The sequence below is a fragment of the Glandiceps talaboti genome, chromosome 3 (assembly GCF_964340395.1).
Source record: "Glandiceps talaboti chromosome 3, keGlaTala1.1, whole genome shotgun sequence".
Lineage (NCBI taxonomy): Eukaryota > Metazoa > Hemichordata > Enteropneusta > Spengelidae > Glandiceps > Glandiceps talaboti.
In genome coordinates this window covers 32263353-32277189 of record NC_135551.1, presented here as the reverse complement: position 1 = coordinate 32277189, position 13837 = coordinate 32263353, and the positions used below count along the sequence as shown (strand labels likewise).

Below are 13837 nucleotides of genomic sequence, written 5' to 3'. Positions count from 1 at the left end.
AAAAAACTGAAATGCAATAGGAGATATAGTTGCAAAATTTTGTTGAAAAGTACATTCTATAACCCGGAAATAAAATTGTAACCTTTGACACCAGATTTCAATTCACCTCTCTGATGCACGAGTGTGAAGCCACCATCATATTCATATTCATATTCAGTTTCAAACGTTCACCTCTAGGCTCAATCTGAATATGATGATGGCTTCACACGTTCATCATCAGATTCGAAGTCTTCCGAATGGGTACGAACGCGAGTTCGTCAAATCACGTAAAACCGTCATTGGCAGGTTGAAATCGTGCGATTGTGATTACTTTCACTTGAATTGCATGGATTTGCATGCTCCATATTATGGTCCACGACAAAAGTATCACGCTGCAAATTGGATACTCTGGCAAAAATAAAAAGGGAGCATGCAAATCCATGCAATTCAAGTGAGAAGTAATCACAATCGCATGATTTCAAACCGCCAATGAAGGATTTGTGTGATTTGACGAACTCGCGTTCGTGCCCATTCGGAAGACTTCGAATCTGATGATGAACGTGTGAAGCCATCATCATATTCAGATTGAGCCTAGAGGTGAACGTTTGAAACTGAATATGAATATGAATATGATGGTGGCTTCACACTCGTCTCTGATATCTCTTTCTTGAAATCAACAAGGGAAGTCGATGTCCCCACGTGTAAACAGGAGGGTATGATATTGAGGGAAAAGGTTTTTTTGTTACCAGCGAGTATTTTGGAGTAGTGTTTTAAATTTTCCTGTAAAGTAAGTCAATTTTGTCTGTATGTTTATTTAATACAAGGGAGTTTGAGCCGGCAGGTTTGAATGTCAGTTGGTGTATGCATGGATGTATTAGTCTCACTAATACATCCATGGTGTATGCGTGGTTCTGCCGAGTACTGTTATATTCATTCGTTGTCAAAGTTTGTGTTGTATGTATATTGGAAATAATGTAACACATATTATAGTTTTTAAGAACCATATTGATAAGTTGTAACTGTTGTATAGATCATCAGATTGTCTTTGTCTCTTTTAAAGCCGTTGAGCAAGTGATTGATTATGACAGCGCAGCGCAGTTCAGTTCAGATAGAACTTAGAAGGATAACAATTATACATATTATTGTACAGATAATAAAAGTTCCAACTCAGTAAACATGGTAGGGCATAGGTAGAGCTATGCATATTGTAGTATCTGATTTACAGTGAGCAGTTTGTTGTACATTTTCTCATTTTTAAAGATTATTTTTATTTTATTTTTAAATTCAGGGTAATTTCAAGAAGTAACCATCATGTCTGCCATAGCCTCAGAGCATGAAGTCCTTACTGTGGTGCCAAGTGAACTCAAGAAACTGGCAAAATATGTTGTGAGAGGATTTTATGGCATTGAGTCAGCCCTAGTGATTGATATTTTGATTGTAAATCCTTGTGTTAAAGAGGAAGAATTGGCCGAACTGTTGAAATATGATAAAAAACAGTTACGAAGTATTCTGAATCAATTGAAAAATGATAAATTTATCAAACAGCGAATGCGTGTGGAAACACAGACAGATGGCCGAACAACTCGTCATAACTATTATTTCATTAACTATAAAGTATTAGTGAATGTTGTCAAGTATAGATTGGATAGAATGCGACAGAAATTAGAAAATGAGGAAAGGGATTCCAGCTGCAAAGCCTCATTCAAATGTCCAACTTGTGAAAAGACATACAATGATTTTGATGCCAAGGATTTGTATGATATGTACACCGGAGAAATGAAATGTACATATTGTGGATCAATTGTGGAGGAAGATGAAAGTGGCATGCCTAAGAAAGATTCACGTACACAGATAGCAAGATTTAATGAACAAATGCAGCCATTGTATGATTTATTGAGAGAGACTGAAGACTTGAGACTGGCACCAGAAGTGTTAGAACCAGAACCCATGTCTGTGTTGACAGGAAACGTACCAAGGTACATGTATATGCAATTTTATCAAATCTTGCATATATCCTTAACCTCTTAATTCAGAAAAAAATAAAATACATGGACATTGGAGAACTTGAGTAGATTTTAGAAGTGCATAGGATTAAAGCATTCACATTGCAACCTCTATCATACCAGGTCCCCATTTATACAGCTGGGTGGACTGAGGCACAGTTGTGGTTCAACCCGAAATCTTGCCCAAAGACTTTAGCCACTCAGAAACAAATGGCAGCGATGGGGCTCAAACCTGCAACCTGCAGATTCAAAGCTGGCCATGCTAACCATGCCAGTCACCCATCATGACTCCAAAAGTAAATATGGCTAGCAACAAGACCACACCCATAGCAACTTCCAAATACAGTTGTGCTTCTAAAGCCATTGGTGGTTTTTTATCTAAAATGTTAAGCAGAAAACTACTGGGCAGATTAAACTGACACTTTGTGAGGATAATCATAGCAATGTGTAGATAATGAAATGTTCATGACATGACGATCCAATTGTACAAAATACTCTATATTTGTTATATTCATTTGAAGAAAACCTTTGGTCTGAAGCAAAGGGTAGCTTGGCTAGAGCTTAATAATTAAATACATGTTGCTAACAAAGCAAGCTGAAGTGATAACACAGACTTTTTTACTTTTACCTTGCAGACAACAAGATCGTAATCCTAAAGAAAAAGATGAATGGTGGATGAAGGATGCAAAGAGTAAGTCTTATGAGTTGTATGAACAAAATGTTACCATAGATATGAAAGGAGGCAAAAAGAAAGAACCAACTACAATAAAAGAAAGACCAATCTGGATGACAGAAAGCACTGTAGAGGGTGCTATAACCGAGCCATTCATGCAGCCATCTGGTGCTGCTGCTTCTACCACTGATGTGTCTACCAACACAGGAACTAAATCAAAGGACGACAAGGATGAGATTATGCGTGCCTTATTGGTTCATGAGAGGAAAGGTGGGATGAATCCAGCTATTCCCGGAGCAGCAGACAGTGATGAGAGTGATTCCAGTGAATCCGATAATGAAGCACCTAAATTGAAGCCAATGTCAATGCCATCTACCAGCACTGCTATGATAGAAAGTGAGGATGAAGATGAAGAGGAATTAATGGTCACCATCGGCAACAGGAAGATTCCCATCAATGAAGTCACTGATGAAATGGTCGCCAAGATGACACCAGAGGAGAAAGGAGAATATATCAAAATGGGACAAGAAGCATATGCAGCAATGTATGAATACTAAGCAAATCTCAGGAACACAAAATAGTGGATATATTTATTTATTTTTAAATTCTTCTTGAAATGAAAGTGTTTAAATTTCACTTCCACTAGTGAAAGCTTGTCTTATAAGTTTTAGAAGTTCAGATAAACCCACTCTGCTTTAGTAAAATTGACTTGTTGCTGATAGGCTTCAACAAAGTCAACAACAGAAACTGACCTTTAACTAAAATACACACAAACTAAAACTATTGTGTGACATGTTGATATAGCTTATAAGCTATTGAATGGGTGTTGGTTTAATTGTACTCATTGTAAGGTGGCATTTCTGATGACTTCCATGATCTAGCAAGGTGCATTTTTAGAACTTCCAGTATTTATACTATCAAAAGTATCATAATCACAAGGAGATTAGATTTGCACAAGAAAGGCACCACTATCATCCACTTGTGTAATCTACCTTGTCAAACAACAATGGTTTCAGCTTGTGTCTATCACAGTAGTTATAATGTGAAGCATTGTGTATAGTTTTATTCAAAATATGTATCTTTATACTTTTCATAAGAAAATGCAAGGCTACTGGTTCCTGTACTATCCCTAAGTTTTGAAATTGTTGTCACTTCAGTCATTAAAGTTACAGCCACTCCAAACATGCATAAATACAAAATATCTGATTTTGATATTGAATTACATTATAAGAATATTTAAAAGTTATGGATTGGTTATGAAATTAAAATTTTCCAAATATTTCAAATTCTGTGAAATGCTACGGTGATTTGCTCTAGAATTATTTTCTATAGTCAAAATCTTACACCTTGTTATGAATGAACTGCTGTACACCAAGTCCAGTTTACTGACTTATGTTTTAGCAAAACTAAAAACTCAGAAACTTTAGGAAAAAGGAGTCAGTGGCATTAGTGTTTCATATGAAGTCCAAGTACATGACCAAGTTGATGGCTTTATCTGATGTAAATATTTAGGGTCATAACCTTCAACTATGTCTCTTGTTGATTTCACTATCATTACTACCACGAATAACTACCAGTGACTTTGTTTGTTTGTGGCATGGGATCCTGGATCTCAACCAACTCTGTGTACTGATTACCGGTAGAATTCTATATGTAATAATAATCGAGTGTGACTGTTAGCGATAAATTAAAAATAGTCCACACACTGAAAGGATATTTTACAACATGGCTAACTTTCAGAGACATAAAGAAACTTATAAGAGTGTTACATGAACCTACATCAGAGGCACCCACTGTTGTTTTTGTTTCAGTAATCATATTGCCTCATTTTGTCTTTGCATGAAGTCTCTAGCCTGAAAGATTCTGTTCTTGTTTTCACATACATAATATGCTCACAGGTAGTGAGTGGTTAAGTAGTGGACCAACAACTGGACCTTCAGACTATGAAGTCTCCTCCTGGCTCACTTCATTCAAGCAAAGTGACTTATGGATTTGAGGATCTTATATTGAACATTGGTTTTCCATTGTGTTTGCAAAGCATAAAGGAATTTTACACAGAGGGGTGAAATCTGGCAAAATACCAGGGAAACTCGGGCAGATTTTAACACAGTTTTGTCAGTCAAGATTTTCATGGTTTAGAAAATACCAATTTGATATACATTTTATCCCAGTCCTGTATTACAATGTTGTTATGTGCATGCAGATTATTGATATTGTAACATTTTTCATGAACGGATGTTATCAAATAAAGTCTTATTTCTCTACAAAGAAATGTGATGATGCTAAGATGACACTTTTAGCTTTTGAAGGAATGCTTATGTTTTGGTTCTGTCTATACGTGTGTGTGTGTGTTTGTGTGTGTGTGTGTGTGTGTGTGTGTAATTTTCTCAAAAATGCCTGGTAGTGGCTAGAACTAATTAGTTTTCGACATAATCTATGCAAGGATATTAGCATAATTATGACAAACAATTTTAAGTCAGTTGACCAAGTGATAGATGTTGCCATGTTCATATTATTTTTGTCATCGTACCCACACTCTGACTGTTCAGCATGTTTTTTATATAAGCCTATGATCTCTCTGCCTTGATTCTTATAATTTTCAGGAGCATTTTCAGTTCACATTATTCATTTGTATGTTTCTCATCATAACACCTTTAATGTGGTGGGCTGGTCTGTTGTATTTTTTAAAGGGGCGGGGGAGTAAATGTGTGTGTACATGCTCTTGATTATTCCTTTAGCAGTCTAGATGAATTTCAAATTTGTGTTTGGAACAAACAATTTGATAACAATGGCTTACCAACACACATGAATTTTCATAAGAAGGTACAATCAAATAAATTCTCAAACAAAAGTTGAAAAATACCCCAGAATGTTACAAACAAAGTAAAAATACAATTATGCAATTTTATACATCAAGAAAGGGGTATATAGTGCAGAGATATCAAGTTTTCATAGAAAACACACACTTGTATGTAACCTCTATGTATTAACGTTTTTGAGTTGTGAGGTAAATCATGATTGTTCACTACAAATATGGCTGCCATTGAGTAAATGTGATATGAGCACCAAAGTAACGCATGTGTATGTTTATCTGGTTCTGCATTATCTATAGACTCAATCAGGCTAAAAGACATTAGCCACACGTAGTTGCTACCAAGTGTCTGCAATATGAAAGTAACAGCTTAATTTTGATGGTCTACCCTTTTGGTCAAGGTCAAGGTCAAAGGTCACTCATACAAGAAAGCTTGCATATGATTATATGGGTGTAGACACTTGAATAGAGTCTATGTATTGAAAGTTTTGAATTATGCAGTTATGATAGTGATTACTACCTACCAATTTGGATACCAAGTCTTGCATAGACCCCAAAATAATGCTTGTGTATACTTCTTTTCTTCGATATTGCCTGACATGATTTCAAAAAACACTACAATTGTCTGTGATACTGATAGACAGGAATTGGCTTAATTTTGATAAGTGGCCCCAAAGGTCAATGTCTCCAAAGATAGCTTGCACCTAATGATATGGGGTAGACACTTCAGTGAATGTAGTGTCTGTGTATTACAGTATTCAGCATTACTGAACTGATAAGGTTCAGTAGTGCTATAGGCATGGCAAAGTGTCTGTCTGTCTGTCTGTCTGTCTCTCTCTCTCTCTCTCTCTGTGTGTGTGTGTGTGTGTGTGTGTGTGTGTGTGTGTGTGTGTGTGTGTAAAAACTTAAAGTCAAAAAACCACTGGACCAATTGCCATGATATTTGGTGGGTATATTACCCTGGGTGTCTAGTTTGGAAATTGTTCAAATCAATATGATCTTACCACCAGTGTGTGATCTGGGTAACAAAAATGTGATTTTTATCAAAAAACAAACTCAAAAAGCACTTGGCAGACCAGTTTGAAATTTGGTGGGTACATTCTTAGGAATTATTTATGACATGATTATCCCATCAGTGATATGCAAATTAGGTGTAAAAATGTGTTTTTTTGGTCAAAAACCTTTATTTCCAAAACTTCTGAGCAGATTCAGCTGAAATTTGGTGCCGACATTCTAAGGTGTGCTTAGATTAAGAATTGTTCATAACATGATGTAGTCTTGCTGCTAGACGTTCGGGCTTTCTTCCAATATGATAAGAGAATGAAGTTTGCAGTGAGGGCTTGCCATGTTCCATCCTCGAAAGTGATGTTCGGTCGTGTGTCATATTGTATCAGAAGAACATCCGAGGTCTAGCAACTAGACTAGACATGACGATACCGTCAGTGATATGCAAATTAGGGCTAAACAATTGTCCTTCTGGTCCAAAATCCATAGTTACACAAAATTATTGAGCAGATTGGGTTACATTTGATGGGAACATTCTTAGTGGTGTTTAGATTAACTTCGGAATTGTTCATAACATGACAAACATGCAAATTAGGTCTGAAGATGTGGGGTTTTCTGATAAAAAAAAATCTATAATTCAAAAACAACCGAGCAGATTCAGCAAGAATTTAATAGGGATGCATCTGGGATGTGTAGATGAAACTACACATCAATTTTGGTCAAAAACTGAATGGGGTTGAAACTTGATGGTGATGTTTCTGGAAGTGTCATTCTGCAGTTATTGTTGAAAACATTATTACGCTGCGTAATTAAATAATTTGCGTGATCAAGATCGGTAGTAGACGGATGGAAACGTAGCATTCGTTTCCAATTTACCGTTCCAACTGAGAGTAGCTATATTGTACTGTCCTATTGATTCTTGGAACCATGAACAATATATTCATATTTTATGTCATTTAAAGCTACAATAATGTTAATAGCCAAATATATTTCCGCCAACGTTCATATTGCTTGTTTAAGTTTATTATACAATGTAGAAACTTTTTATATAATTATTTCATACTAGGTCACACTTGTATTTATCTTGTAAATTTATAGTGACTGTGTGTAGATGTCCCTTTTGTGTTTTGTATTGCGATTTACCGTAACGTGTTCCTTTGTTGTGTTCCTAATATTCATTTCGATTTCTCAGTACATGTACTATGTACTATGTACTTCTCTTCATCCAATAACATCCTTCTTCAAATTCTAACATCTAATCACTTCCTTCCTTCTACATATCTTTCACCACATGATCTTTCCCTTATAAGTATGCACGGCAGGCTAAAGGCAAACGTTTAGACGTGGCCAATACTCTACCCGTGTGTAATTATTTTTGTGTGGAGAATAATGATACTTTCCACCGTGACACACAACTTCAATGAAATAATATTAGTGCAACATGTAACGAAATCACAAAGTAAGTCAGCCCAATGGGTAACTTTGGTATTAAGTTTTTATTCTATTTTTGACAATTTAGCAAACACTTTTCCATTTAGGAGTGAGATCAATTGTTCAACATAGGAAAGAAATTCTTTTTGCTATAATGGTAAATGCATGGCCTTAAAATACATTAAAGTGTCAATAAAAGAACATTTTCTAACTACAGAAGGCCATGGCACAGATAAGTTTAATTTCTTACTTGTCAAGGTTTTATATGTACTACATATTATTATGTATTGATTTGAAACTGATTGTGCTGTCTGAAACAAGATGGGGGTAGGGGTCTGAGGCCTAACTAATAGAATTTAGTTTTTTATTTTACATTAAACTATTGATTTCATCCTTTAGTTTCTACCGTGTGTCGTGCTTTTCAAACATGTTCAACGCCTGCGACTCGCGGGTATTGGATAGTACAGTACATGATCATATGCTAAACAGCGCCCTCTATAATACAACCCTGGCTACTTTTATACCCCGTCACCACGTTGTCATCCATCCATCGACTGCATCATCATGATCATCAATAAAATCAAACAATTATGATTGAGCTTTTCTCTTTTTTATCTTTTCAAGAAGCGTTTCATTTCACGTCCACACAAATTCTGACCCTTGAGACGATCGCGAACCATTATCCCAATATCACTCTTACGGTTTTATGACAAAATCCAACAGTCTTAACTGCACGTAATGTGTGGGATACTCCCAGTGCCAAACGTGAAAGAATGTGGTTAAAGTGTATCAAGCAGTATTTTTAAGTACAAAATTTTCAGCGGGCGTGAACTTAACTGAGGTTGCCAGAAACGACGCCAAAAAACAGGGGGAAGATATGTTTGCATTGATTGCCGGAATGTTCATTCATTATTCCTCCGAAATCGATCTGATGGAATTTATCTGTTAACCTGCACTGGAAATTGGAATTGATATTTGCTGTATTATGCAATCACTCTAAATCAATCAGTGACAATTACACGGTGAAACCATGAATTGCTCGGGGCGAACAACAAGGCTTTTACAATTCCTTCTGGTCTAATTCGTTTTCTTTCTTTTTTAAACACATCATATAATTATAAATAGTAAATTATGTTGTGAAAAACCAAAATTCATATGACCAGTCGGTCTATTTATCGTATCTGTGAAATGCGTCCTAGTCGCGCTTCAACTTGGGTCAACGGTCTGTCAGTAGAATTTTACTACCGCTGGCAAATATACTAAATATTAAAATTACTTTAAACTCCATATCCTGATTGAAATCGAGACTAATTCACGGTGGTAATGGACCATTGGACTAAAATTATAATTAGAAACAGACTGAATGAAGTCAAGGAAAGATAGAAAGACAGAAAACAACAGATAAAATGATAGAAACAGACTGAATGAAGTCAAGGAAAGATAGAAAGACAGAAAACAGATAAAATGACAAAAAACCAAGCAAACAAACGATAAGTTTACCATCCTTCCATCCATCCATCCATCCATCCATCCATCCATCCATCCATCCATCCATCCAGACAGACAGACAGACAGACAGACAGACAGACAGACATACATACATACATACATACATACATACATACATACATACAGACAGACAGACAGACAGACAGACAGACAGACATACATACATACATACATACATACATACATACATACATACATACATACATACATACATACATACATACAGACAGACAGACAGACAGACAGACAGACAGACAGACAGACAGACAGACAGACAGACAGACAGACAGTCAGACAGACAGACAGACAGACAGACAGACAGACAGACAGACAGACAGACAGTTAGACAAGGTAACGTTTTAAGAAGGGAATTATAAAATTTAAAATATTTAAAATATTTGATATAAACAAGAAAGGCACAAACATTAACGTAATATATATTTGCTATACTATAAGTGTTAAAGGTCGTGGTTCTTATATTTTTATGATGTGTATCTGACAAGCCGTATACTCTTTTCTGTTTTTATGAAGTTAGACTCAAGTCAGCCGCGAGGTTAATAAGCGACATCCAATTCACAATGATTTTATATAACATTTATTGCATCGACTAACACTGTTCTTGGATAAAGGGAAATCGACTATACTTTTTTGTTTGTTTGTTTGTTTGTTTTTGATTTCCAGGATGCGACGGTGCAAAGGAAGGATAGGCTTTCAAATTTTGGCACAAGTTTTAGATTTTTCGACGATGAGCCAATCGAAGGAAATCCCAAACAATGACGTCACAAATTGAATACACGACTGATTTAGTGCGCAAGCGTGAAGAGAGTAAACTCACGAGTAAACTCACGTCACGTACCTGCAAAGAGCCTACAGTGAAGTTTGTTGCAATGTTTCGCCTAGGAATTCCGCTGAAAATGGCGTGAATTTTACGTTGTCAATCGATTTGGGTGATAATTCTCAGCTACAATGGCAGGCACTATTGTAGGAGAATGGCTGCGGTCCATGGACTTACTGCACTACGCCGAGGCTTTCATCGATAACGGTTACGACGACTTGGAAATTTGCAAACAAGTTGGCGAACCTGACCTCGATGCGATCGGAGTGGAAGACCCCAGAGATCGTAGGGAAATCCTTCAAGCTGTCGCAAGACTGAGAGAAGAAGGAGGAACACATGTGTATTTTACCCTGGAACCTACTGAAAATTCGGGCGATGAGCGAGAATTTTGTACGGGTGGTCACCCGGAGAATGATAACTACGAAGACATCAGCGACCAGGAAAAACCCCCCGGGCGAATTTCTTATCCCAAATTACAACTGAAGATGATGATAAGAGACAAACTTGTCGCTGAATGTGTGAAATTAAGTGCATTTCCTTTCTCAAAAGCGGTAAGTTTAGTTTTTTCTTTCAAAACAAGGTGCGAAAACTTTTTTCGTGACACTAAACACAAAGTGGGGATCACTTTATTATTCAAACGAAGTGCAAGACGAATGAATGACCCACTCATACAGTCTTTCACCGAAACTCGGCGAAAGGCCATCGGAAAATCGATCGGTTGTTGTGATTTGTTTGTCACACCATTTATTCACAGAGTCAGCGTATCACGCCTGGTCATCATATCAGGGCAGAAATAGTTCTATGCTGAAGTCATTTCATCGTGATTTCCTCGACAAGCTCGAGTTCACTTCTCCGCAGGAAGCGTGTTGCTCGTACACGCAGTAGTGTGTTTTCTAATTCGATATCTATTGCTTCGCTGCTTCAGCCAGCTGTGCAGGTCACTCAACTGCGAAAAGTGAGACAAGGGTCGCACATAGTACTCCGTGTGTCTTGCCATGGTCTTACACTCCAGATTGACAACAAATTACAATGCAGGGTTTTGAGAAAACATTGTCACTTCCACTTCCAGGCTGTGGTTATGCTCTGATCTGAACATATGCCTAACAAGCCCAATAGGAAATGCGGTGTACCCAAAATGTGTTGTCGCCCGTAGAGCGAATTATGATTTTACATACAAAACATTTTGATGAGTTTTCCGTACTAATGATCGTTTTTCACTCTATGCTGCCATCAGCAAGTACATGCATAGAACCCCTCCACAAAAAAAACCAAAACATTTTGTCATGGCAACACAACTATTTCTGTGCGACTCCGATAAATAGTGATTAATCCGTCTGTGCTTACCATTTTATTAATGAAAGGTGTCAATGGCATAGTGTTTAATTTATTTCTCCTCAAAAAGGAGATGTTTTGAAGAAGACAAATTATAAACTTCCTATTGTAAACTTATGACATGTGTGTGACAGTTGTACACAGATACACTGTGTCTGTAGTGATCTCATTCTCACTCCACCAGTAAGGAACAGCTACTGCAGCATACCAGGTGGTGACAGAAGAAGTTGGGCTTTCTAGTGGGGTTTGGTATCAAAACAGTAAAAGCTATTGATTTTAGCTCATTAGCATACCATAGCTAGGCGTTTTTAGTTTTACAACAGAAATAAAAATAAACTAGTGTTGGTTGTATTAAACTTGTATGTAAAAGGGTCCAGACCATTAATACAAATTAAAGGTATTGTGTTACTGAATATATTTTTCTTGTTGGTTTCACCAAACATGATTTGTAAGACACACAGAAAATACAGAAATGTCATATTTTTAAAAGCCGACCGTAGAAAACAGATAACACACTCTCAAAGTAATTCTGGGAAATATTGTAATTGAAATTCTGCAGTATTTTCATTTTCATGATGAGTGTCAAAGGAACACATTGATATGATGAGGCTGTTATCTATCTGTTTAGATAGACTTGTAACATCCAGTGGATATGTAAAGACATTTTTCAAGTAACCTAGAGGGTTATGGGTGGTCTCCAACTAGTATCTCTTTCTCTTGGTATTTCTAATTTGGTATTTGTGTACTTTTACTGAATTTTATTACATTTCTGACCCACTTCTTGTAATTGATTTTCTATGATCTAGCATTACTGTTTTCTTATTTGTGTAGTTTGTAAATATTTGTGTTGATATCTTGGTCCATTGTATTTCTAAGATTGTTCTCCAGTTGTTAGCTTCTTCAAAGATAGTCTTCCCCTCTATTGTTTCACTGCATAAATTTGAGAAATGAAAAGCAAATTTACATAACAATTGTTTCTTAGATATGTAAAAATATGAACCTTGCCAAGCATGCAAGGGAGAATTGTAGCCTGGAGGCTATGTCAGCATGTCTCTCAATGGTCTACTAGAGAAAACACTACTAAGACTAAAGGGTTGGTTTACTTTGTTCTACCTTGTAGAGTGTACAGTCAAGTATTTTTCCCACTTGCACAAAAACATAATACAAATCATCTAAACGGACCAAAGCAGGGAACATGGATCGCTTGTTATTGCTTGTTCAAGTCATATATTCCTCTGGTGAATGTAGAAAATGATTTATTATCAGAATTATTTTAGTGTCAAATTTCTGCTACACACCCAAATCCTTGTATCTTGTATTGTTAGCTGTATCTTATAAATGTTTAGCCAATCAAATCATATTAAATTGAAATATGTTTGAATGCATGATATTGTTAGTTGTTGCAATGTGTACATGAAGATTGGTAGCTGTGTTGTTGACTTTGTTAATACAACATTGATATGCTGTGTGGACTCATTTCAGCACGTAAAATTGGCAGAGTGTCCATCCATGAGTAATTTGCCAGAAATGTAATTTTGTCAAGTGATGGATTTCCCAATGTAATGGATTAAGCTATACTCTGCCTGACATATAAATACCCATAGCAGCTGTTGGAAGTCAGAGTGCTGTGTAACTTGAGGTATACGTAATCCCCTCCACCAGAAAGGAGATTATATGTGGAAATCACCAAGCTATTTCAGATAACACAAAGAAAATTAGAATTTATTGCCTTTATCTTTAGCAGCTTTGATAGTGTATCAAACAATGTGAAGTGTTGTCTTTAATACATCAATTGACGTCAAGACTATGATTTGGAGAATACGAGAATACAGATCCTAGTATTTCATCTAAGCAAGTGTAATAAAGTGAAAATTGTAGTATTCAGATGGTAATTGCAATCATTGGGTAAAATGTTCAACCATTTTTGTAGTAAACCATAGTATGTGATGTATTAAAAGAGAAGACCCAAACACAAAACAATGATTCTTGGTTTGTCTAGACAGCTAAGGCCAACACAAACATATGTTGTTAGTAAGCAATGGTCTAATGGAGGTTTCCCTGCTGCAGGTAGAACATTTTCAGGCATTTTGTGAAAAAATTCCTCTGATACAAATCTTTTTATAAAAGTCATGGAAACATTGTGTGATGTAACTATTTCTATACAATGACAAGGCTGTAAGCCATACCATCATTGCCAGTGGGATGAGGAAAATGGAACTTAGATCAGAACTGTGATTTGCCACCAATATTGTGTGAAA

The 13837-nt window shown here is 36.4% G+C and overlaps 2 protein-coding genes across 6 annotated transcripts in view; both read left to right on the top strand.

Moving 5' to 3' along the window:
• The first annotated feature begins 639 nt into the window (after positions 1 to 639).
• Positions 640 to 13837, top strand: part of LOC144453963 (general transcription factor IIE subunit 1-like) — a 228598-nt gene continuing 215400 nt past the window's right edge. The window contains exons 1-3 of one of the 2 annotated variants that reach the window (XR_013482465.1): positions 640 to 766; positions 1268 to 1955; positions 2618 to 4843. Coding sequence is in view for 1 of the 2 variants with exons in the window: in XM_078145335.1 (XP_078001461.1) it covers positions 1291 to 1955; positions 2618 to 3212 (1260 nt within the window). In the remaining variant the exon portion in view is untranslated. Of the gene's footprint in view, positions 767 to 1267; positions 1956 to 2617; positions 4885 to 13837 lie in introns of those variants that run through there. The other variant, XM_078145335.1, reaches the window with a different exon arrangement.
• LOC144453926 (SAM and SH3 domain-containing protein 1-like) overlaps positions 10307 to 13837 on the top strand; it is a 142555-nt gene continuing 139024 nt past the window's right edge. For all 4 annotated transcript variants that reach the window (XM_078145290.1, XM_078145289.1, XM_078145291.1 and 1 more), the window contains exon 1: positions 10307 to 10798. In XM_078145290.1, coding sequence (XP_078001416.1) covers positions 10379 to 10798 — 420 coding nt within the window. In that variant the 5' untranslated portion in view covers positions 10307 to 10378. The remainder of the gene's footprint in view (positions 10799 to 13837) is intronic.